The sequence below is a fragment of the Catharus ustulatus genome, chromosome 28, assembly GCF_009819885.2.
Source record: "Catharus ustulatus isolate bCatUst1 chromosome 28, bCatUst1.pri.v2, whole genome shotgun sequence".
In the NCBI taxonomy this organism is placed as follows: domain Eukaryota; kingdom Metazoa; phylum Chordata; class Aves; order Passeriformes; family Turdidae; genus Catharus; species Catharus ustulatus.
Genome location: NC_046248.1, coordinates 4,207,806 through 4,227,086, shown reverse-complemented (window position 1 = coordinate 4,227,086; position 19,281 = coordinate 4,207,806). Strand labels below are relative to the sequence as shown.

General features: G+C 47.5%; 1 protein-coding gene across 1 annotated transcript in view; it reads left to right on the top strand.

The window, feature by feature from the left end:
- Positions 1–19,281, top strand: part of GRIK4 (glutamate ionotropic receptor kainate type subunit 4) — a 183,714-nt gene that overhangs the window by 96,656 nt on the left and 67,777 nt on the right. Inside the window, exon 3 of the mRNA XM_033081660.2 lies at positions 14,138–14,302. Within this exon, the coding sequence (XP_032937551.1) occupies positions 14,138–14,302 (165 nt within the window). The remainder of the gene's footprint in view (positions 1–14,137; positions 14,303–19,281) is intronic.

Sequence of the window (19,281 nt, the reverse complement as noted above, 5' to 3'; positions counted from 1 at the left end):
AACAAAGGTTGTCTTTTCATGTTTTATTTATACATATACACACATATCAGATGGGGTGATATGAGAATAAAATCGTGGCCAAGTGATTAATATCCTTTATTTTTGGACTTTAGTAGCATCTCAAAACTTGGCTCAGGGTGTTCTAGAGAAAAAAAAAATCATTCAGAGACTTCCAATGTAATGGAAACCCTCTCTGTGCCTTGAAAATCTGTTTGCTGGGCTCAAGAAATTTAAATTTCTTGACCTAGAAGATATTGTCAGGGTTTCTCTGCCAAAAAATTATCCCAGCTTGTCTCTTTTCATTTTTCCTTTAGATGACCTTTTTTTTTATCAGCAAACAAACAAAAGCAGCAACAGGGAGAAAAAAAAAGACAAAAAAACCCCAACAACCTTGCAGCAAAGTTATCCACTTAAAGAAGTGGCAAAAAGTGACTTCTTGCACCAGTTGGTTTCTAAGCTATTCCCACATAACCTCAGGTTTTTATTAATGAATATTACTGATCATTAAGGATCTTGATGATATTCAGGCTATGTAGAGGTGGTTGGTATTTCCTAGGAAAAGCACTTCAGCTTTTGCCACTCTTCAGGGGAATATTTTGGATTTTTTCCCTGTGCTTTCTCTTGTTGGCCTCATTTCCTGTTGATTTTGCTCTGTGCAGACTCCTCTTGACTGGTTAATCAGGAAAACACAGCCAAGCACTTTTTGTGAGAGGCACTTGGGTTTGGAGGGGAGGAAAACAGCTCAGAGGAGGCACCTGCAAACCACCAAATTGTTGGCCTGAAATCTTTTTATCCAGTAAGATGGCTGGGAAAGGGGAGATAATTTGGGTTTTAGGAGCAGGGATGGGCATTTCCAAATCTGGGAGAGTCCAGGGGAGTGCTCTGGGCTGACAGGGGAGGATCATGAGGGGAAAAATGACAATTTTCTGGGGACTTTTCCCCATCTTTCTCAAGGGTGGAAGCTCCTGTCGAGTGGCTGTGGCAGGAGATTTCAGGAATTGTGTCCCCTGATGTCACTGCACTCGTTAATTGGGCTTGACAGATGATAATGAAGGAGAGGCTGAGGCTGAGCAAGGGCAGAGGGAATGGCAGCACCAGGGGGAGCAGGGCACAGCACAAGAGTCCAGATGTCCAGGAGCTACATCAGGTCACTCCAAACATTCATCTTTGCTGATTCTGCTCCCAGAGGTGGCAGGGGGAAAGCAGTGACTCTCAAGTGAAGGTTATTTATCTTTTTATCTCCAGTTTCACAATCCTGGCTTGGCCTTGCTGTTAAACCTGGTGAAAATGAGTTTTTTGGGGAGGCACCCTCCTCTTTTGAGGATGTGTGGGGGACAGATGTGGAGGGGGAAGACATTGTGGTCCCCAAAATTCAGCTTTGTTCCCAGGAACTGTGGTTCTGTCCCCACCTGCTTTATGCAGAATTAGCCTCAATTAGCTTAATTAGCCAGATTGCCTTTTCTGGAAGGTCAGCACGTCCTGCCCTGGCTGGGGACACTGTGGCAGTGTGGGCAGGACTCAAATTCTGAGTGCTGCTCCATCCAGGAGAGGGGTTAATCCTTGGAAAAGGTGGGATTTCACCCCCTCAGGGGCAGGATTGGTGTCCAAATTCCACTGCAGGATTGAGCTGTGTTTCCTGCCTCTTCTCCCCACGAAAAGGAGGTGACAGCACATCTCTGGCTGCTGGGAAATGGAGCTGCTTCAGAGTCCTGAGCAAACAGCTTTGAGTTGCAGTTCTGCCATGGCTGTCATGAGAATAACAGCCTTGTTTGTCATCAAATCACACCAAAGTGGCACCTTCTCTGGAGCACTTGCATTTGCAGGATGCTCAGAGGCTGCTGAGTGCCACAGGCAATATTTCCCCTGTGCTGAGAACCTGCCCAAGTCCAGGGGACTCTAATCCAGGGTTAGTTTGGAATTCTCCCTTCAGCACAGTGATTCTCCTCGAGGATTTTTGGCTCTCCTGTTTCTCCTTGCAATTAGCAGGAAAGTGCCTGAGCAAAATGCTTTTCCCTAAGAGCTGCTGTTTAACTGGAAAAGGGGACTGGGGAGAAAGGAAGGGGAAGAATTGCTGCCAGAGAGCTGTGGAATGAATGAATGAATGAATGACATTTGTTTAAAGACACACAAGGAGATTAATGATGGGAGTTAAAGTATGAAAGCAACAGGGCCTAAGTGTGGCATTAATGGAATCCATTTTCTCCACCATCTCCTGCAGGAACTCTTTGGAAGTAGAGGAAGGGGAAAATCACTTTACAGTGATAACTGTTATTTATATAAGAGAACAGCTTTGGATATATCAGAATGCAAGGTTTCAGGGTAATAACTGGCCCCTCACAATCATTGTTATCCATTTAAAAGACAATTTCGGTGATGGTGAAGAGATGGAGGAAATAGCCCCAATCCTGCAACTGATCCAGAGTGAAGTTAATTTTATTATTGTCACCATTAGTCAGCTCCCAATCTGATAGCATTGTGTTAAGAGAAAAGGGGAAAGGCTGGAGGAGATGGAATGGGGCTGGTGATCAGCTTTGCAGAATTTGCTGGGACCATTTGCTGGGCTCATCAGAGACCTGGGGTCACATCTTGGCTCCCTCCAGAGCCTCCCTCCACCTGGCTCTGCTCCTTGGGCAGGAAGTGTGTCTTGCACAAAGCAGGAGCTCAGCTCCTCTGCAGGAATCAGGAGAGACTCATGAATGATTCATGAGGAGGGATTGGGGGGGTAGCAGGGAAGGATGATAATAATATTCTCCATGTGTCAAAATATAACAATAATTTGACCAGCTCTAATTTTTAATAACCACTGGGTTTGGGAGCAGATGTGATGGATGAGCTGGAGCAAGCCATGGTCTCCCAAGCTGGCTTTTCACTTCAGAGCACCAAGGCCACTCTCTGAAATATTAGAGCTGTATAAAACCTCTCAGGCTGTGGGAGGAAGGAGCAGAAAGCTGAAAAGGAAGGGACAAAGGGTCTGCTCTGCTTTCATAATTCCAATTAGAATAAGTGTTAGACATGATCCTTAATTGATCCCAGCTCAGAGTGGGAATTTTATCATCTTTAACCCTCCAATCCCATGGAGTGAAGCCTCTCTGAAGGGTTTTCCCCTTGAACTCTGCAGGGTGTTGCCATGGAATGAGCTGGGAGGGGTGGCCAGGAGTGGGTGACAAGGAGGGGAGGTTGGGGAGTTGATTTTTGGGGTCACAGTTTGCTGTCCCAGACGTGGCCCAGGACATTTCTCACGTGGGAAGAGGCAGGGGAGGATGATAAAGCAGCCCTGCTTCTCCAGGCAGGCTCTTTCTGGCTGGGATAATGAAAAAGAATTGGATTTGTGAGGGCAGCTGACACAGCTGGCTGTCTCCAAGATGTTTTCATTGCTGTGTTAAGAAGTCTTTTACAGACTTGGAGAAGCACTGGGGACGTGGTGCTGCCTGAGGCTGCCAGCCCTGACTCCTCACACGACAGCAGCGAGACTGAGCCCCCAGCAGAAATTCCCAGAAACCCAGAAACCCCCAGCAGGAATTCCCAGAAACCCAGAAACCCCCAGCAGAAATTCCCAGAAACCCAGAAACCCCTAGCAGAAATTCCTAGAGACCCAGAAACCCCCAGCAGAAATTCCCAGAGACCCAGAAACCCCCAGCAGGAATTCCCAGAAACCCCTAGCAGAAATTCCCAGACCCAGAAACCCCCAGCAGAAATTCCTAGAGACCCAGAAACCCCCAGCAGGAATTCCCAGAAACCCCCAGCAGGAATTCCCAGAAACCCCCAGTGGAAATTCCCAGAGACCCAGAAACCCCCAGCAGAAATTCCCAGAGACCCAGAAACCCCCAGCAGAAATTCCCAGAGACCCAGAAACCCCCAGCAGAAATTCCCAGAGACCCAAAAACCCCCAGCAGAAATTCCCAGAGACCCAGAAACCCCCAGCAGAAATTCCTAGAGACCCAGAAACCCCCAGCAGAAATTCCCAGAGACCCAGAAACCCCCAGCAAAAATTCCCAGAGACCCCCAGCAGAAATTCCCAGAGGCTCCCAGCAGGAATTCCAAGCCCACCCACTGGAATACCAGACAGTGGGAAGGAGCCTTGGCAAGGCCCCCTGCTCTCCCCTAAGTTGTGCTTAGGCTTGCAAGTGTCAAACATCAGTGCTGGCTTCAGCTCGTGCAGGTATCCTCATTAAGATGGTTGGAAGGAGGAGGATTTAATGATCTGAACCATGACTTCAATTAATCAGTATAAATGTTGCTTATTTATAACATAAACCCCGGCCTATGGATAACTCTGTTGTTTAATTAAGCTTATCACTGGGAGCCTGATCCAGTTCCTTGCTGCATTAATGTCACTAATTCAGTGTCCCCTCTAAGAGGCTTCAGAACAGACTGCAGGGGATGTCATTCCCTCCACTCCTCTGCTTTACAAGCCTGTCTCTGGAATGCCTCAATCCTCACCCAGTGCTGCTGTTGATTCCTCCCTGATCCCACCAGCTCTTCCCTCACTCCTGACATCCCAGGAGCCTGGAACAGCTTTTCCTTTGGTTTGTTCAGCCTTGTTCACTAAGAGTTTTTGTGTCTGCTTTAATTTACTCTCTGCAGCTGAGCTTTGCTTCCCCTCCCTTCTTTCCTTGCCCTCTCCAGTTTCTGGGTGGTGCCTTTAAAACTTTTCCAGATGCAGGAGAATTTGTAATGAGCTCCCAAGCTGAAAGCAAAAGCTGTTTGCCCAAAAGTTGTTCTCTACCCACACTGGAGAACCTTGCACTAGAAACTCAGAGATTCTCTGGGAAAACTTTGAGTAACTCTTTAAGGATTTTGTGGTTGTGTTTTTTCTGTTGTGCCAGGGATTCTCCAGGCAATGTTTGACACCCCCCTGCTTAGGGGTGGTCTCCAGAGGATGCTGAGACAAATTGCCCCAGGCCAGGATGTTGCTGTGCATCACTTCACTCACTCAGGGCTCTGCACATCCCTTCTCTCAAAAAGCCATCTAAAAAAACAAAGTAGAGCTGTCTCTCTTTTTTTGGGTCCAAACGACCAGAAAAAGTGTCCTGGGATGAGATGAATGAGCAGCGTGCTGCTAAGATGGATAGAAAGTCAGGGAGAACCGTGTCAGAGTCCAGGGAAAAGCAAATTACTGTTTCTTTTTCCCATGCAGGAGTCAGGGAAGAAGCCATCAGGAGGAGAAGGATTGCAGTGGGCAGAGCATACTAACGAGGGAAGGCAGGAAGACATTAAAGCAGCCCATTAAATCAGCTGAGGGCTGAGTGGCAAAAAATAAATAAATAGAGGCTGTGCAGATTGATCAGTATTGGATCTGAAGGGCTTCCACATCTGGTGTGGCAGCTCTTTAGCGTCTCATTCCAGCCTGACTCTGCAGCAAAAGGTGTTTGTTCTGTCAGGGAAGCACAGGGATGAAAACAATCCTGAGGCACTCCAGGGGAAGGCTCAAGTGTTGTTTTATACCTGGATCAAAGTCTCTGATGTGGTTTAAGACGTCTGGATCCTCCTCAAGAGAGGTGAGGTTTCCAATGTCACCTTTTCCCAACTTTATTCATCTTTCCTGTTGGAGCAGACGGGTTTAGGGAAGGTGTCCAGGCCCATAGAACTTCTCTCTGAGCTCCTTTCCAACCCAGAGGCTCCCAAATTCAGTTTGACTTTTCCATCCACACTCAGCCTGGCATTGACCCATTTATCCTTCCACACATTCCTGCTCCCAGGGATTGCCATCTCCCAGATCTGCTGGTAGTGCTGGCTTTGTGGAGGATTGAGGCAGAATTGTCAGGTTTTGGTGGCAGAAAGGCTGACTCCTTAAACAAGGCTTCCTGAACACATTAAATCTGTTTATTTGCCACGTGGCTCTGTAAAACCTTGAGGAGCTGTTTTATCTCTTCATCCTTCATCCATCAGGAGAGAATGAAAATCATTCCAGCTATCATTTGTCTGGTCATATCTTTATAGGAATTGCCATATCTACATCCAGCATAGTTGGTCCTTGTCCTTGGGTCCATCTTTTAGGGATTTGTCACAGCAGCAGTGGCCAGTGATCTGCAGCAGGAATAGAAGTGGTGCAGAATATCTCTAAACTCTCCATATTAATGCAAACAAACCCCCAGATCCCTCTCCTCACCTTGATATCGAGGGTACATCCAGGGCTGTTTTCTGTCTCTGTGTGTGGATTGATGGAGAAGTCAGGACCTGGAATTCCCTCCTGCATCCTTTGGGTGAGCTGTGCATCCCCTGCAGTGCCCTGGGGTTTGCCAGCCTGGGAGGGATGAGCCAAAGGAGGTGCTGGAAGAAGAGCAAATGCACTTTAAATGCTGAGGTATCCACAAGGATTCAGAGGAAAATGGTCACTACAGCCCCACTCCATGGAAATTCAGTGGCTTTAGAGGGATCCCCAGCTCCTTAAATCCTGTAACCTGCTGTCTCATCCTCACCTGGGTCAGAGGAAATGGCCTCAAGTTGTGCCAGGGGAGGTCTGGATTAGATATTAGGAAAAAATTCTCCTTGGAAAGATTGTCAAGCACAGTCCCAGGCTGTCCAGGGTGGTGGTGGAGTCACCATCCCTGAAAGTCTTCCAAAAATGTGTGGCTGTGGCACTTGAGGACAGGGTTTGTGACCATGGCTGATGATTTCAGAGCTGTGATCAGAAGGAGGTTCAGGAAAGGCAAAGTGCCAGGTGTGGGAATGTTTCTCTCCTCAAATCCCTGGCAGTCAGAAAATCCCAAAGTGTTGCAGATCTTTGTGAGCTGGAATAGCCACTGAAGCTCAGCCACCTCTGGGATTTTGTGGGTTTGTGGCTACAAAACACATTTTTTTGAGGGTATTTTGTGGGGTCCTGCCTGCTCTCTGCCAGCACTCCAAATCCCCCAGCTCCATTATTCATTGCCATCTCTCAAATCCATCATTAGAGCCATAAATCCTCCTGGACTTCCCCATTTGTTTGTTGCCTCTTTTTGTTTTTTTGTTTTTTTAACTCAGAACTTTACCCATTGTTTCTTCCTTCCTCATTCTTTTTGCTTGCCTGGCAGTGGCACTTGGGGTTTGTGTGGTTATTTTTCTTATATTTATACTCTCCACTGGTTTAATTAAGTTCTTGCTCATTCCTTGGTCTTGCCAAGTTTATTGGCCCCACCAGGGCTTCCCAGTGCTCTCTTCCTACAAAACCACAGCTGCTCCAGTCACCTGAGACCACAAAAACAGGCAGAAAAACCTCCTTTGGAAACTCAGCTTGACATTATGGAAGGAAAAGATAGGCAGAAAAATTATCTTCCCTACTCTGGTCAGTGCTTTTAGGCTGGATTCCTGAGAAAATAAGATTTAGGTATTTAGGGGATGTGGGTGGCCACGCAGGAGCTTGGATTGTTGGCAAACTCTGGTCCAGTTTGACAGATGGGGCTTTGCAGAGGTGCTGAAAATCTGGATTAGGGGGCAGTGCTGTGGGGAGCTGCTGCTGGGAGCAAAATTTCAGGGAAAACAGAAAAAAAAACAAAACAAAACATGGCACCACAGCACATTGAGCTGTGCAGAAAAAAGCTCCTGCTGCCTGGAATTCCCTGGTTTTAGGGGGTGTGGACATGCAGGATAACCCCTGGTGTTCATTCTTCCAGCCTGTCCCTTCCTCATTCCCTGACCTTACATCCCTCATTCCTCCTCCTCCCTGCTTTTGGGAATTCTCCTGGCAGGTTTTTCAGGAGTGGTGTTTAACTGCTCACAATCCCAGTATTTAAATCCCACAGCTGCAGTGCCTCAAGTCTGGCTGTGAAAACTCACAGGAGTTGCCCTTTAAAATCAAATTCCTGCCCTGCTTTGGTACCTGAGGGTGGGTTCAGACCCCCTGAGCCAGCCCTGGATGGGAATTTCCCATTTTAGACCATTTTCTTTTATTTTTGTGCCTTTTTGCTCCTCTCTTCATGCTCAGGGTGTTTGCTGCTGCCTCACAGTGGGATTTATGTTCCCAAATCAGGTGAGGTGAGGAGCCTGGAGGGTTTTTAGCTGCCTGCCCCAGAGGGATGATGATTGCAGGGATGTTCCCACTGAGGTTTTGCATCCCAGCATGATGGACAGATCACCCCCTTCCTTCTCCATTTTCCTGGGAACTCCAGGTCTCGGGGAGTGTAATTCTGATTTTATGTACACAAAGTAGTTATTAAAGAAGATAAAAGAGAGATTGTGTTTCAAGCAGCAGGAACTAAAGCCCTCAGCTGTTTTTATCACATCTCCCCTGAATTTGCTCTCTCAGGATAGCAGGAATGAGAGGGAAGCTCCATTTAAATGCAGATTTCCAGTGCTGGCCAAGAGCAATAAATAGCCCTCTGCTACCCCGACCAGACAAACATTATCAAGCCTCTTTGTAAAGGAGATTTTATGTTTTCAGATCTTCTTTTTTGCCTTGATGAGATGCTCTTTCCTCGCAGAGTAATAGCGTGTTGACGCCTTTTTATTTTATTTTTAAGCAGCACTTCAGAGATTATAATGGAAATACAATCCCACCTGTTTCTCCACTGGAGCTCCACTTGACAGCCCTGTAATGAGGAACTGTGCAAATTTCTTCTCCTTTACTGTACTGACAGCCTGGAGGGTTGATACCTTATTCAGCAGAGCAGAAAAGCACAAAAAAAAAAGCAATTTTGGCACCAATTTGTATTCACCTGACCCTGCAGCCTCGTGGTTTTGGAGGTGGTTGGGAGCTCAGGAGGATGGGGAGAGGTCTGGGGTGATCCCTGATGCTCCTCAGCAGGATGTGGGTGTTGGAAGAATGAAATGTTCTCCTGGAATTCTTTTGGGTTTCCTGGTTTGGAGAGGAAGGACTGGTCAGCTCCAGTGGCAGGTACTGGATTTCTGAGCTGGGCTGGGATTTATTTTAATTTAATAAAGAGTAAATAGAGGATTTGAGGAGTGGGGGGTGGTGTGGCCAGCAGGAGAAGGGAGGTGAGGAACCACCTGGAATTCTGTGACAATGGGAATTTCCCATTTTAGACCCTTTTCTTATATTTTTGTGCCTTTTTGCTCCTCTCTTCATGCTCAGGGTGTTTGCTGCTGCCTCACAGTGGGATTTATGTTCCCAAAATCAGGTGAGATGAGGAGCCTGGAGGGTTTTTAGCTGCCTGCCCCAGAGGAATGAGGGGCTGGAGGTGTCCAGGGAAGGGAATGGAGCCCCAGGAGGGGCTGAGGGGGCTCAGCCTGGACAAAAGGAGGCTCAGGGGGAATTTCTGCCTCTGCACAACTCCCTGCCAGGAGGGGAGAGCTGAGGGGATTTGGGATTTTCCCCAGGGAACAGGGACAGGAGGAGAGGGAACAGCTCAGGCTGGGCAGGGTGGGCACAGCAGGAATTTCCCCATGGAAGGGATGTTCAATATTGGCAGGGGCTGCCCAGGGAGATTTGGAGTCCCCATCCCTGGAGGTGTCCAGGGAAGGACTGGCCTGGTGGCACTCAGAGCTCTGGTGGAGATTGGGACTCAATAATCCCAAAGGTCTTTTTTGTGGCTGTGTTTACAGCATAAATCAGGACAGGTTGCAGGTGTGATCTTAACCTGTCATTTGGGAAATATTACAGGTACCTTTGTGTGTTTTTCACTTGGAGGGACAGGTTATGAGCAGTGAAATATCCTGTTTACCAAGCCAGTGCTGTGTTAAATCTACATTTTCCAGAGATTCCTTGAGATGGAAATTGTGTTCCTGGGTACGACTTTACATTTCAAAGGTATAAAAAGCATCGGAGAAAATGTAAATTAAAAAAAAAAATGCTGTGAACAGGGAAAGGTCAGCTGCACTCAGTTTGTTGTGGCTGTGTGCAATCCTCACAGTGGCATCTGTTCCTTGTTATTGTTCTAAAAATGTGATTTCATTAGATTTGGGATGAATCACGGGTTGGGGGGTGCTGTTGAAGCTGGGATCAGCCTGTCAGGGTGCATGTGTTGGGAGCCTGGCTGGGGCAGGCAGAGCCACACAGCCCTGGGGAGCAGAGCTGGAGCCTTGCTGCTTCCTCAGCCCTGCTTGGAACCTGCTGAGATTGATTCCAGAGCTGCTGGGGCACTCCATCAGAGGATGGCTGTGTGTCACCCAGCTCTGGGGACAGCTGGGGGAGCACACAGGGGACAGCCCTGCCTGGCCCCTGGCACAGCTGAGCTGCTTGGGCTGAGAAATGAGTGCCCTTCCTCCCCTGGAGAGGATTCTGCAGGGGAGGGGACAGAAGGGGTTGAGCGTCTGCTGTCACATCCCGTGTGGGCTCGGGGATGTGGGGCTTGGGGGAACCACAGGGAGCTCCTTGTGCATCTGCTGGCTGAGCAGAGAACTGAGTTCCTGCTCCTTGAGCAGCTCCTGGCTTAGTAGAGAGCACCAATTCCTCCTTTCCCATCTGCTGGCTGAGCAGAGAGCTCAATTCCTGCTCCTGGCTGAGCAGAGAGCCCAATTCCTGCTCCTTGTGCTACTCCTGGCTGAGCAGAGAGCACCAATTCCTCCTTTTTCATCTCCTGGCTGAGCAGAGAGCTCAACTTCTGCTCCTTGTGCTGCTCCTGGCTGAGCAGAGAGCTCAATTCCTGCTCCTTGTGCTGCTCCTGGCTGAGCAGAGAGCTCAATTCCTGCTCCTTGTGCTGCTCCTGGCTGAGAAGAGACCACCAATTCCTGCTCCTTGTGCATCTGCTGGCTGAGCAGAGAGCATCAATTTCTCCTTTCCCAGCTCCTGGCTGAGCAGAGAGCTCAATTCCTGCTCCTTGTGCTGCTCCTGGCTGAGCAGAGAGCACCAATTCCTCCTTTCCCAGCTCCTGGCTGAGCAGAGAGCACCAATTCCTGCTCCTTGTGCATCTCCTCTCAGCAGAGAGCTCAATTCCTCCTTTCCAGCTCCTCTCAGCAGAGAGCACCAATTCCTGCTCCTTGTGCTGCTCCTGCCTCAGCAGAGAACTCAATTCCTCCTTGTGTTGCTCCTGGCTGAGCAGAGAGCACCAATTCCTGGTTCTTGTGCTGCTCCTGGCTGAGCAGAAAGCTCAATTCCTCCTTTCCCATCTCCTCTCAGCAGAGAGTTCAATTCCTGTTCCTTTCCCAGCTCCTCTCATCAAAGACCATCAATTCCTCCTCCTCCTCCCCCACCCCTGAGGGCTGAACAATCCCTGCAGGACAGTCACTAAAATCTGCTTTTCTCAGAAGATGCCATCCCATCCCCTTGCATTTCCCAATTATACCTTTATTTTTTTCTGCCTCTTGCTGTTAAATCATTAACTTTGAGCGTTGCCTTTGAAATCTGGTGGAGATTTGCAGTGGAAATCACTTGTTGCTTGAACCTTGATTGATTATTATCCAAAGGTACAAACTCTCCTGGTTTGATGCTCCTGGAGCGTGGATTTTGTGTTAATTGTATGGAAAATCCGAGTAAATGGAATAAAAAGCTAATTATTCTGATATAAGGGATCATTTTCTGTCAGAATTGGAACATCCCAAGGGAAGAGATTTTCTTCCTGAGAAAAGCTCAGTCCTGGCTGGCTTCACTCAGTGCCTGGGAAATCCTGAGCACTCCTGAGCCAGGCACTGCACACCCAGGTGCTCCTGGCTCCCTCTGCAATATTTTTCTCATTATTCATGGAGAAGCAGTCTAGACCAGAGACATTTATCATGATGGGGAAGATAGAAGTGATTTTTGAGGGCAACAAAGTTCAAAGACTTTGCTGTAAGTCTTCAGGATTAAAGATTTACTTGATGCATCTTCCCCTGTTTAATAGACAGGAAGAGATGAAAGGGAATTTCTATAAAGATTTTCGTTCATTCTTAATGATGCCTCTATTAGATGAGCTTTGGCACAGTGTCCCGAGCCATGAAGCTTTAAAACCAACCTTTTTTAAACATTAAATGACCTTTTTTTTCATCCTCCAGCTTTAATAAATAAAGATTAGTTCAGCCTCATTACCTGTCTAGTCCTGGGGGCTGGTTTAATATTTAGTTAAAGTAACCAGTCTCTCAAAATGAGCACACTTTGCTGGTTTCCCAAATCCTACAGGGACACTGGAAACTCTGCTGGAGTTTGATCTGAGTTCTGAAACTGCTGCTGCCACTTCCAGCCTGCATCCAGGGCTCTCCAGCTCAATTTTCCTCTTTCCAAACTTTCCCTCTTTTGTTTGCTCTCAAAATTCAAATTCAGTCAGAGCTGAGTAGGTAAAAGAGTTTGCTGTTGTTATTTTGGGTTTCTCCCCTTCTTCTCCTTCAGGGAAGTGTTCAAGATTCTCAAAAATAAGAATAGAAAATCCCATCCTGAACCAAGATATAAAAAACTCTGTGCAAACTTTTTTGCTTAGCTGGCTTGAGGAAACTATTCCAAGTGCTTTGCTTTTGACTATTTTTGTACTTAAAAATCATTTAACTGTGAATTAGTGATAGTTGATTTTGTTTGAAAGCTGCCAATTAGGAAAATACTTGAAAACATTTCCTTATTTAATGCTTTTGAAGCTTTAAATTAAAAACTAATGAATCTGAGAATGCTGACATCCACTCCCCCAGTGCTGATCTTTAATTTCCCAGAGTCAGCACCTGAGCAGGAGCTGCATTTGGTGATGTTCAGCAGGCTCAGCACGTGGATTTACCCTTCCCTGGGAGCAGGGCTGCAGGAAAAGTTCCTACCAGAACTTTCTCCTCTGCTTCTCTCCTGGAAAAGTGGAGTTGATGGCAAATTGTTCTCCCTGCTTTGTTCTAATTAAAAGAATTAGCCAGCCATATGAATGTCCTAAAACCTCTGCTCCTGGCCTTGGAGGAGAGCACAACCCTTTTGTTGCATAATGAGATGAACTTAATTGAACCCTAAAACTGGTAAAATATAGGAAAAGAAGGAATTGTTGGGTATTATCAAGGTATGAGGTAAATCAGGTTGGATTGGGCTTCCACTGCTGGGGTTGGGGAGGGCTGGGACATGGAAAGGCTCTGAAGTGGTGCCAGGAGGGAAAAAAAAACCCTGGGATGAGCAGGGCAAGGCTGGGAAAGAGCCCTGAGAGTGGTGCAAGCAAATCAGGCTGTGCTTGGAGTTTTGGGGCTGGAAAAGCAAAGGAAAAGGAGCCTGGGCCCCAGACAGGGGGTCAGGACTGTGTTGGACACTCCAGGGTGGTGGGAGCAGTGGGGACCTTCCAGATCCTTCTGTGGCTCCCTCAGTCCCACCCCTGTGCTGCTCTATCCTGGTGCCAGCCAGCTCTGCCTTCCAAATCTGTGTCCCCTGTGCCTTGGGACTCAGGGTATCTCCCTGATGGGCTTTGTTTCAGTTCCCAGCTCATTTATGCTTCTCCCTACCAAAAAAAGCCCCAAACCCAAAGCTGCTGCAGCACAAGGGCAGTTCCAAAGCTCCAGCAAGGCACCCTGGCTGCTCCAGGGAATTCCCTCCTTCCCTGCCATGAACCTGCAGGGTTTTAATTCCTGCTCTGCTCCCCTGCACCTGATCCAGCAGCTGAGCAGTCCTGCATGGCTCTGCTCCCTGTGGAGGGATTTTTGGGGAGGGAATACAGGAATTGGTGTTTTTTTAATGCCCACAGCAAACAGCAGCTCTGTCCTTCCTGGTCAAATGGAAGAGCTGTGTTCTGGGGGGACACCTCCTGTCAGCAAGGACAAACCCACTGGGGTTTTCTCCTCATGAAATTCTGCCCTGAATGCTCCACTCCTGAATCCTCTTTGCCTTCCCTGCAGTAAACAAAGATAATGCCCTCCCCACCTCCCTGTGCTGCCACAGATCTGAGTGGGCAGCCCCAGGAGCTGGGCTCAAGAGCCTTCTGTTTGAAAAATATTTGTCCCTTGCCACCCACAGCTGCCCACGTGCTTCCTGGAATATTCCAGCTCCTCAGTGCTTCCCCAAAGGAGCCATCTGGGGTTTCTGGGGACGCTGTGCCTTTGTTGGGATGTGAGGATCTGGATTTTAGGGTTGGACGGCTGGATGTGCCTCCCTGGGAGCAGGCAGTGGGTGCTGGGAGCCTGGCAGAGTGGGTGGCTGTGCTGTGCCATGCCAGCAGGTAAAACAGAGCTGCTGCAGAGATTTCACCACCCACCCGTCTGGCAGGACCTGGGGAGTGGGAGAGGCGGCGGAAAAGGCCACGAGTGGGAAGGGGGATGAGGCAGGAGCACAAACAGAGCTCCTGCAGGGAGGGCAGTGCACATCCCACACCTAACCTGTGCCAACACCTCTCTCCCCCCACAGCTGCCATCCTGGATGACCCCATGGAGTGCAGCAGAGGGGAGAGGCTCTCCATCACCCTGGCCAAGAACCGCATCAACCGCGCGCCCGAGCGGGCGGGCAAGGCCAGGGTGGAGGTGGACATCTTCGAGCTGCTGAGGGACAGCGAGTACGAGACAGCAGAGACCAGTGAGTACACCCAGAGAGCCCAGCTCTGCTCACACTGATGTGGGGAGTAGGGAGAAAAAAGCCCCATCTCTCTGCACAAAGCAGTTTTTATTCCAGGTGAATGGAATGTGCAGGCTGTGAGAGGATCCTGCCCCCAGCAAGCTTTGCCACCACTCAGCAGCTTGGGACAAATAATTTCCTTTAATCTGCCTGTCAATAAACAGGGGTAATGCTGATCCTCTGTCAGGATTTTTTTTTTTTGAGTTTGCTCACTTAATGGAGAGCAAACAAGACACTCTCGGGCAAGTTGGGCACAATTAAGTTGTTTTTAAAACCCTGTGGAATCCTGAGTGTCAGCAAACATGTCAGCTCTCCCTGGAGCTGGAGATGGGCAGCAGATTTATTTACACCAAGTGAAGTTTTTCAAGGGATGTCTGAAATCATGAGGATGAAGAGGAGCTAATTTGAAGAGAGCAGCAGGTTTCCCATCTCACCTTCAGGTTTCTGAATGAAACTGTTTTTTATTAGGGTTGTTCTTCTGGATGCCCAATATGCCAGTTCAATGTTGGTGAATAAAAAAGAAATTTATGGTCACATTCCCACAGTTTGAAAGAAATCCCAAAGGTCCATGGTAGTTTTTTTTTTTTTCCTTTGGAATAGGAAACCCTCCATTTAGAATCGTTTTTAAGCCGACCTTTAGAGCTCGAGGGAGGGCTGTAATTTTTTATTACCAATTGGCTCGAGAAAGCTGGAGGAATAATTTGAAATAATAGAGATTTTTAGACTGGTTTCCTGATGATTCTGCATTCCATGACTGTGTGATCTGCAGGGCATCCCCAAGGAGTGTGGCAGAGTGTTGTGGTTTGGGGCTGTCTGGTTTTTCCTGGAGTTTTGGTGGCTTTTCTGAGCAGCTCTGTGGGGCTGTGGGAGCAGCACATGGCTCCTTCATTTCCTGATGAGCGTTTGCAGTATTTATAGAAGTGTGCAGTTAATAAAGAGTGTCTCAGCAGGTACCTGGGCTCTATTTATAGAGCCTGTCACCCGTCAGGCAGCCCAGGCTGAACCCAGCTCAGCACCTCTCCACTGCTTTGGATCATTTTTTAAAATCTTCCTGGTCTTCCCCATTTCTGTTGTCCCCTAACTTGGCACAGATCCAGTTTACCTGAAGGGATGGGAATGCCTGGATTGCAGGGAATCACAGAATCCCAGACTGGAATGGGATGGGAGGGATTTTAAGCTCATCCAGCTCCACCCCACCCCATCCTTGAACATTTCCAGGGGTGCAGGGGCAGCCACAGCTTCTCTGGGCACCCTGTGCCAGCCCTGCCCACCCCCACAAGGATTTTTTTTTTCTCTGGCATTTTGAAGCCCTTGTTCTGTAAAAAGTCTCTCTCTGTGTCCCTCCCTTCAGCTGGATCACCCCAAAAATTTTTCTTTTCCTGGCTGAGCTCCCCCAGCCTTTCCTCACAGCAGAGCTGCCCCATCCCTCCCATCCCCTTGGTGGCCTCCTCTGGTCTCACTCCAAACACATTCCCAATTTGCCCCTTAAAGATCCCAAATCTCCCTGTGAGACCTCTAGAAAATGAGAAAATTCCTCATTTTCCCCAGCCTTCTTTGTCTTTTTGGAGCATTTTAAGCTCCATTTCTGTTCCTTCCCCATAAATATCCTGCTGGTAGCAGCATTCCTGACCTTTAGCTTTGTTTGGGAAACAGATTTGATTGCAGTGACCCCAGAGCTGCCATCAGGATCACAAGAGGGATTTCTGCCTTATTTTCAGCCTGTGGCATTCAGGAATTCTTCTCTTGGAAAGTTTCTCCAGCAGAGGAATATTATTTGGCTGAGAATAAAATATTATGCAAGAAATTATTGATTTCAGCAAATGTTGTGTTTGGGGAGAAATTGGAAACAGGAAGAGACATCTCCCATTTCCAGTTTTCACCTTGGGGTGATTTTCTTTGCTGTCTTTACTTGGATTTTTTAGAGTAGAAATTGGAGCAAATTGACTGATTTTGGTGAATTTTGCCGTGTGTTAGTTGCCTTTTCTTCAGAGGGAAAAGATGTCTGGGAGCTTTTCTTAGAAAAGGAATAATCTGAATTCTGTATGGCTCTGCTATTAATGTCACTGATGTTATTCTTGATTTATCCTGGTGGCAGAGGAAAATCAGATCCCTGAACTTAAATTTCAAGGCTTTCATGGCTTTCAAATGCTTCAATACATTGCTGGTATTTGTTATGACACACAATATTAATAAAAACTGTTGAGATGTTTTAACCTGTGACTGCAAAGCTGTTTACAGCTGTTTAATACTGTTCTCACATTTCACAGCCTTTGATTCACTCTTAAATATCACAGCTCCATTCTCAGCTGACAGATCTGGGATTACACCACATACTCCATATGAAAGGAAAGAAAGAATTTTGGGGAGTTAGGGATTTTTTAATTTTATTTTTCCTGGAGCTGTTTTTCTCCAGTTTTTCCTTCTGGCAGACCCAGGTGTTTTAATGTAAGAGAACCCCAAAATCTGAACTGCTCCAGCAGATAAAATCCCAGTCAATCCATCACATTCATGCCTGGTTTGCTATTCCACCTTTAGCTGTGAATGAGCACAAACTTTGGCTGTTCCTGTGTGATTTTAAGGAAGTTTCAATAAGAAATTGTGGGCAGAGCCTTTTATTTTTTATTTTTTTTGCTGTTTCAAGGGAAGCCTGCTCTCTCTGTGTGTTTGATGTTCCATCCTTTTGTGCAGCTCCAGAATGACTTGTTTAATCACGTTTTATCTAAACCACCTTGTTCCTTTTGATGCTTGGGCAGGACAGATTTCCCCACTTGTCACCCTGTCCCCTCTGGCCTCTCAAGCCTTTCAAGCTCCTCTTTGTTGTGAATCCAAACATCCCGGGGCAGGTCAGGAGTGAGAGCCAGGGAGCAGCTGGAGAATGGGAGATTTGGATTTATCCACACCAATATTTCAAAGTGCTCTCTCTAAGGCTCCTCTCTGTGGCTCCACATGGCTTTTTTTTAATTTTATTTTTTTCTTCACACTATTTTGGGGGATTTCATGTTTCAGCCTGCTCTGGTTATCAGGGAATTATGGAATGGTTGGGGTTGGAAGGGACCTTAAGGATCATTTTGTTCCACCCTTGCCATTAGCAGGGACATTTTCCAGGTTGTTCCAATCCCCATCCAACCTGGCCTTGGACACCTCCAGGGCATCCCCAACCTCTCCAGGTTGCAGGGAGCACAAGGGATGTTTCAGGAGCATCTCTAGAGCCCCTTCTGTTCTTGCACTTGGTGTTTTCTCTCTGAGAATCCCATGGCCAGTCCTGTCTCTGGAGATCTCAGCTGTGTTTTGCCACCAGGGAGCTGCTGAGGTATTTCCACACCTTCCCTGCTGGTTTATTTTGAGTTAGAGCCTGGAATCTTCTGAATGAGATGGTTCTGCCCCAGGAGTGGATCCTCTCTCTGGAGGGAGCTTTCAACCCTGCTTTGAACAGGGGAGGATTCATGGAAATGTTTTCCAGGTGCTCTGGGATTTCAGGAAGTGAAAGACACTCTGACCATGTCTGTGCTTACATTTATCATGGAGAGCTCTTCATTTGTTGTGCTTTTTCATGTTCAATAAGAAGTTTCCTTTAAAAAAAAAAATCTTCCTGTGTCCCAAGTGTCCAAACCTGGATTTAATTCCCAAACACACTCCTGGAAATAACTGGACACTGCTCTGCTGTGCAAAAGGAGGGTCCTGTGCCCTGAACACAACCCTGGTCCAGGATGGTTGGTGGTGCCCATGTCATAAATGTCCAGCATCCTTGAGACCCTGAATTCTGAACAACATCAAAATTGGGACAGAAATCAGAGCTGCTGGAGCCTGCAGCACTCACAAAGCTCCCTGCACATCCCACAGCTTTGTGGTGCCCAGGGGTTGGAGAATGAAGGGATTTGAGTGGCAGGGGGTCTGTAATTCTCCATAATTGTAGCCCCTGGGATTATCATGGGTGGATTTTGGACACAGAACCAACATTTCCACATCCTGCAAGTGCTTGTCTGGATCCACAGCAGCAGCAAGGTCGAGCCTGCTCTCCCTGTGGAGACCTGAGAGCATCAGGTAACTCTGAAACAGGAAATGTGCTTGGATTACAGGAGAAGCTTTCCTAACGTGCTCAAAACCTTTGCCTCAGGCACTTCCACTTTGTTTCCATTCATTTTCCTTCATTGTCGTGGATGTTTCCCCCTGGTAGTGATAAGCCAGCTTCTTTTTCTTCCTCCAGTTGTTGCAGCTCTGTTTCTATGGCTACTTAACTCACTCCTTGTTCCTGCTAGAAGAAAATCACTCACCAAACTTTCCCACAAGGAAATTCTCCCCAGGAACTGTGTCCTGGTGACCTGGGGATGAGGGAGCAGCTCCTTCCTCGTGGGTGCTGAATGGCAGAGCTGAGAGAGCAGGCAAGGCTTTCAAAGCACTGTCCTCTTTATTTAAAAGGATCTTCTGGAGAGGTTTAAGTGCCTGTAAATTTTTTAAGCGTGGAGGAAAAGCAAGCCCTGATTCCTTTGAAGATGTTGAAGGAAAATATCCCTCATTCTGTAGGAGATTGAGTTGTTGGAGGAGCTCAGAAGGAAGGAAAACCCAAGAGGAGATGTTTGCATTTCATGAACATTTTCTGTAAGAATTCAGAGCAATCAGCAGGGACTGGGGAGGATAAGGAGTTTTTCCTTCAAAAGAGAAGCAAAACCAATTCCCCAAAGCGACAAATTAAATGAGATTTGGGCCTCATGTTCCAGTTGGGAGGCTGTGGAGGCTTCAGGAATCACAGAATGGTTTGGATTGGCAGGAACCTCAAAGATGATCTTGTTCCACCTCCTGCCATGGGCAGGGACAAGTTCAGGCTGCTCCAGCCTGGCCTTGGACCCTGCCAGGGATCCAGGGCAGCCAGGCTGCTCTGGGAAATCCTGACACTGTGGATGTTCAACCCCAAACCCCCATTCAACCCCAAACTTGCTCTTCTA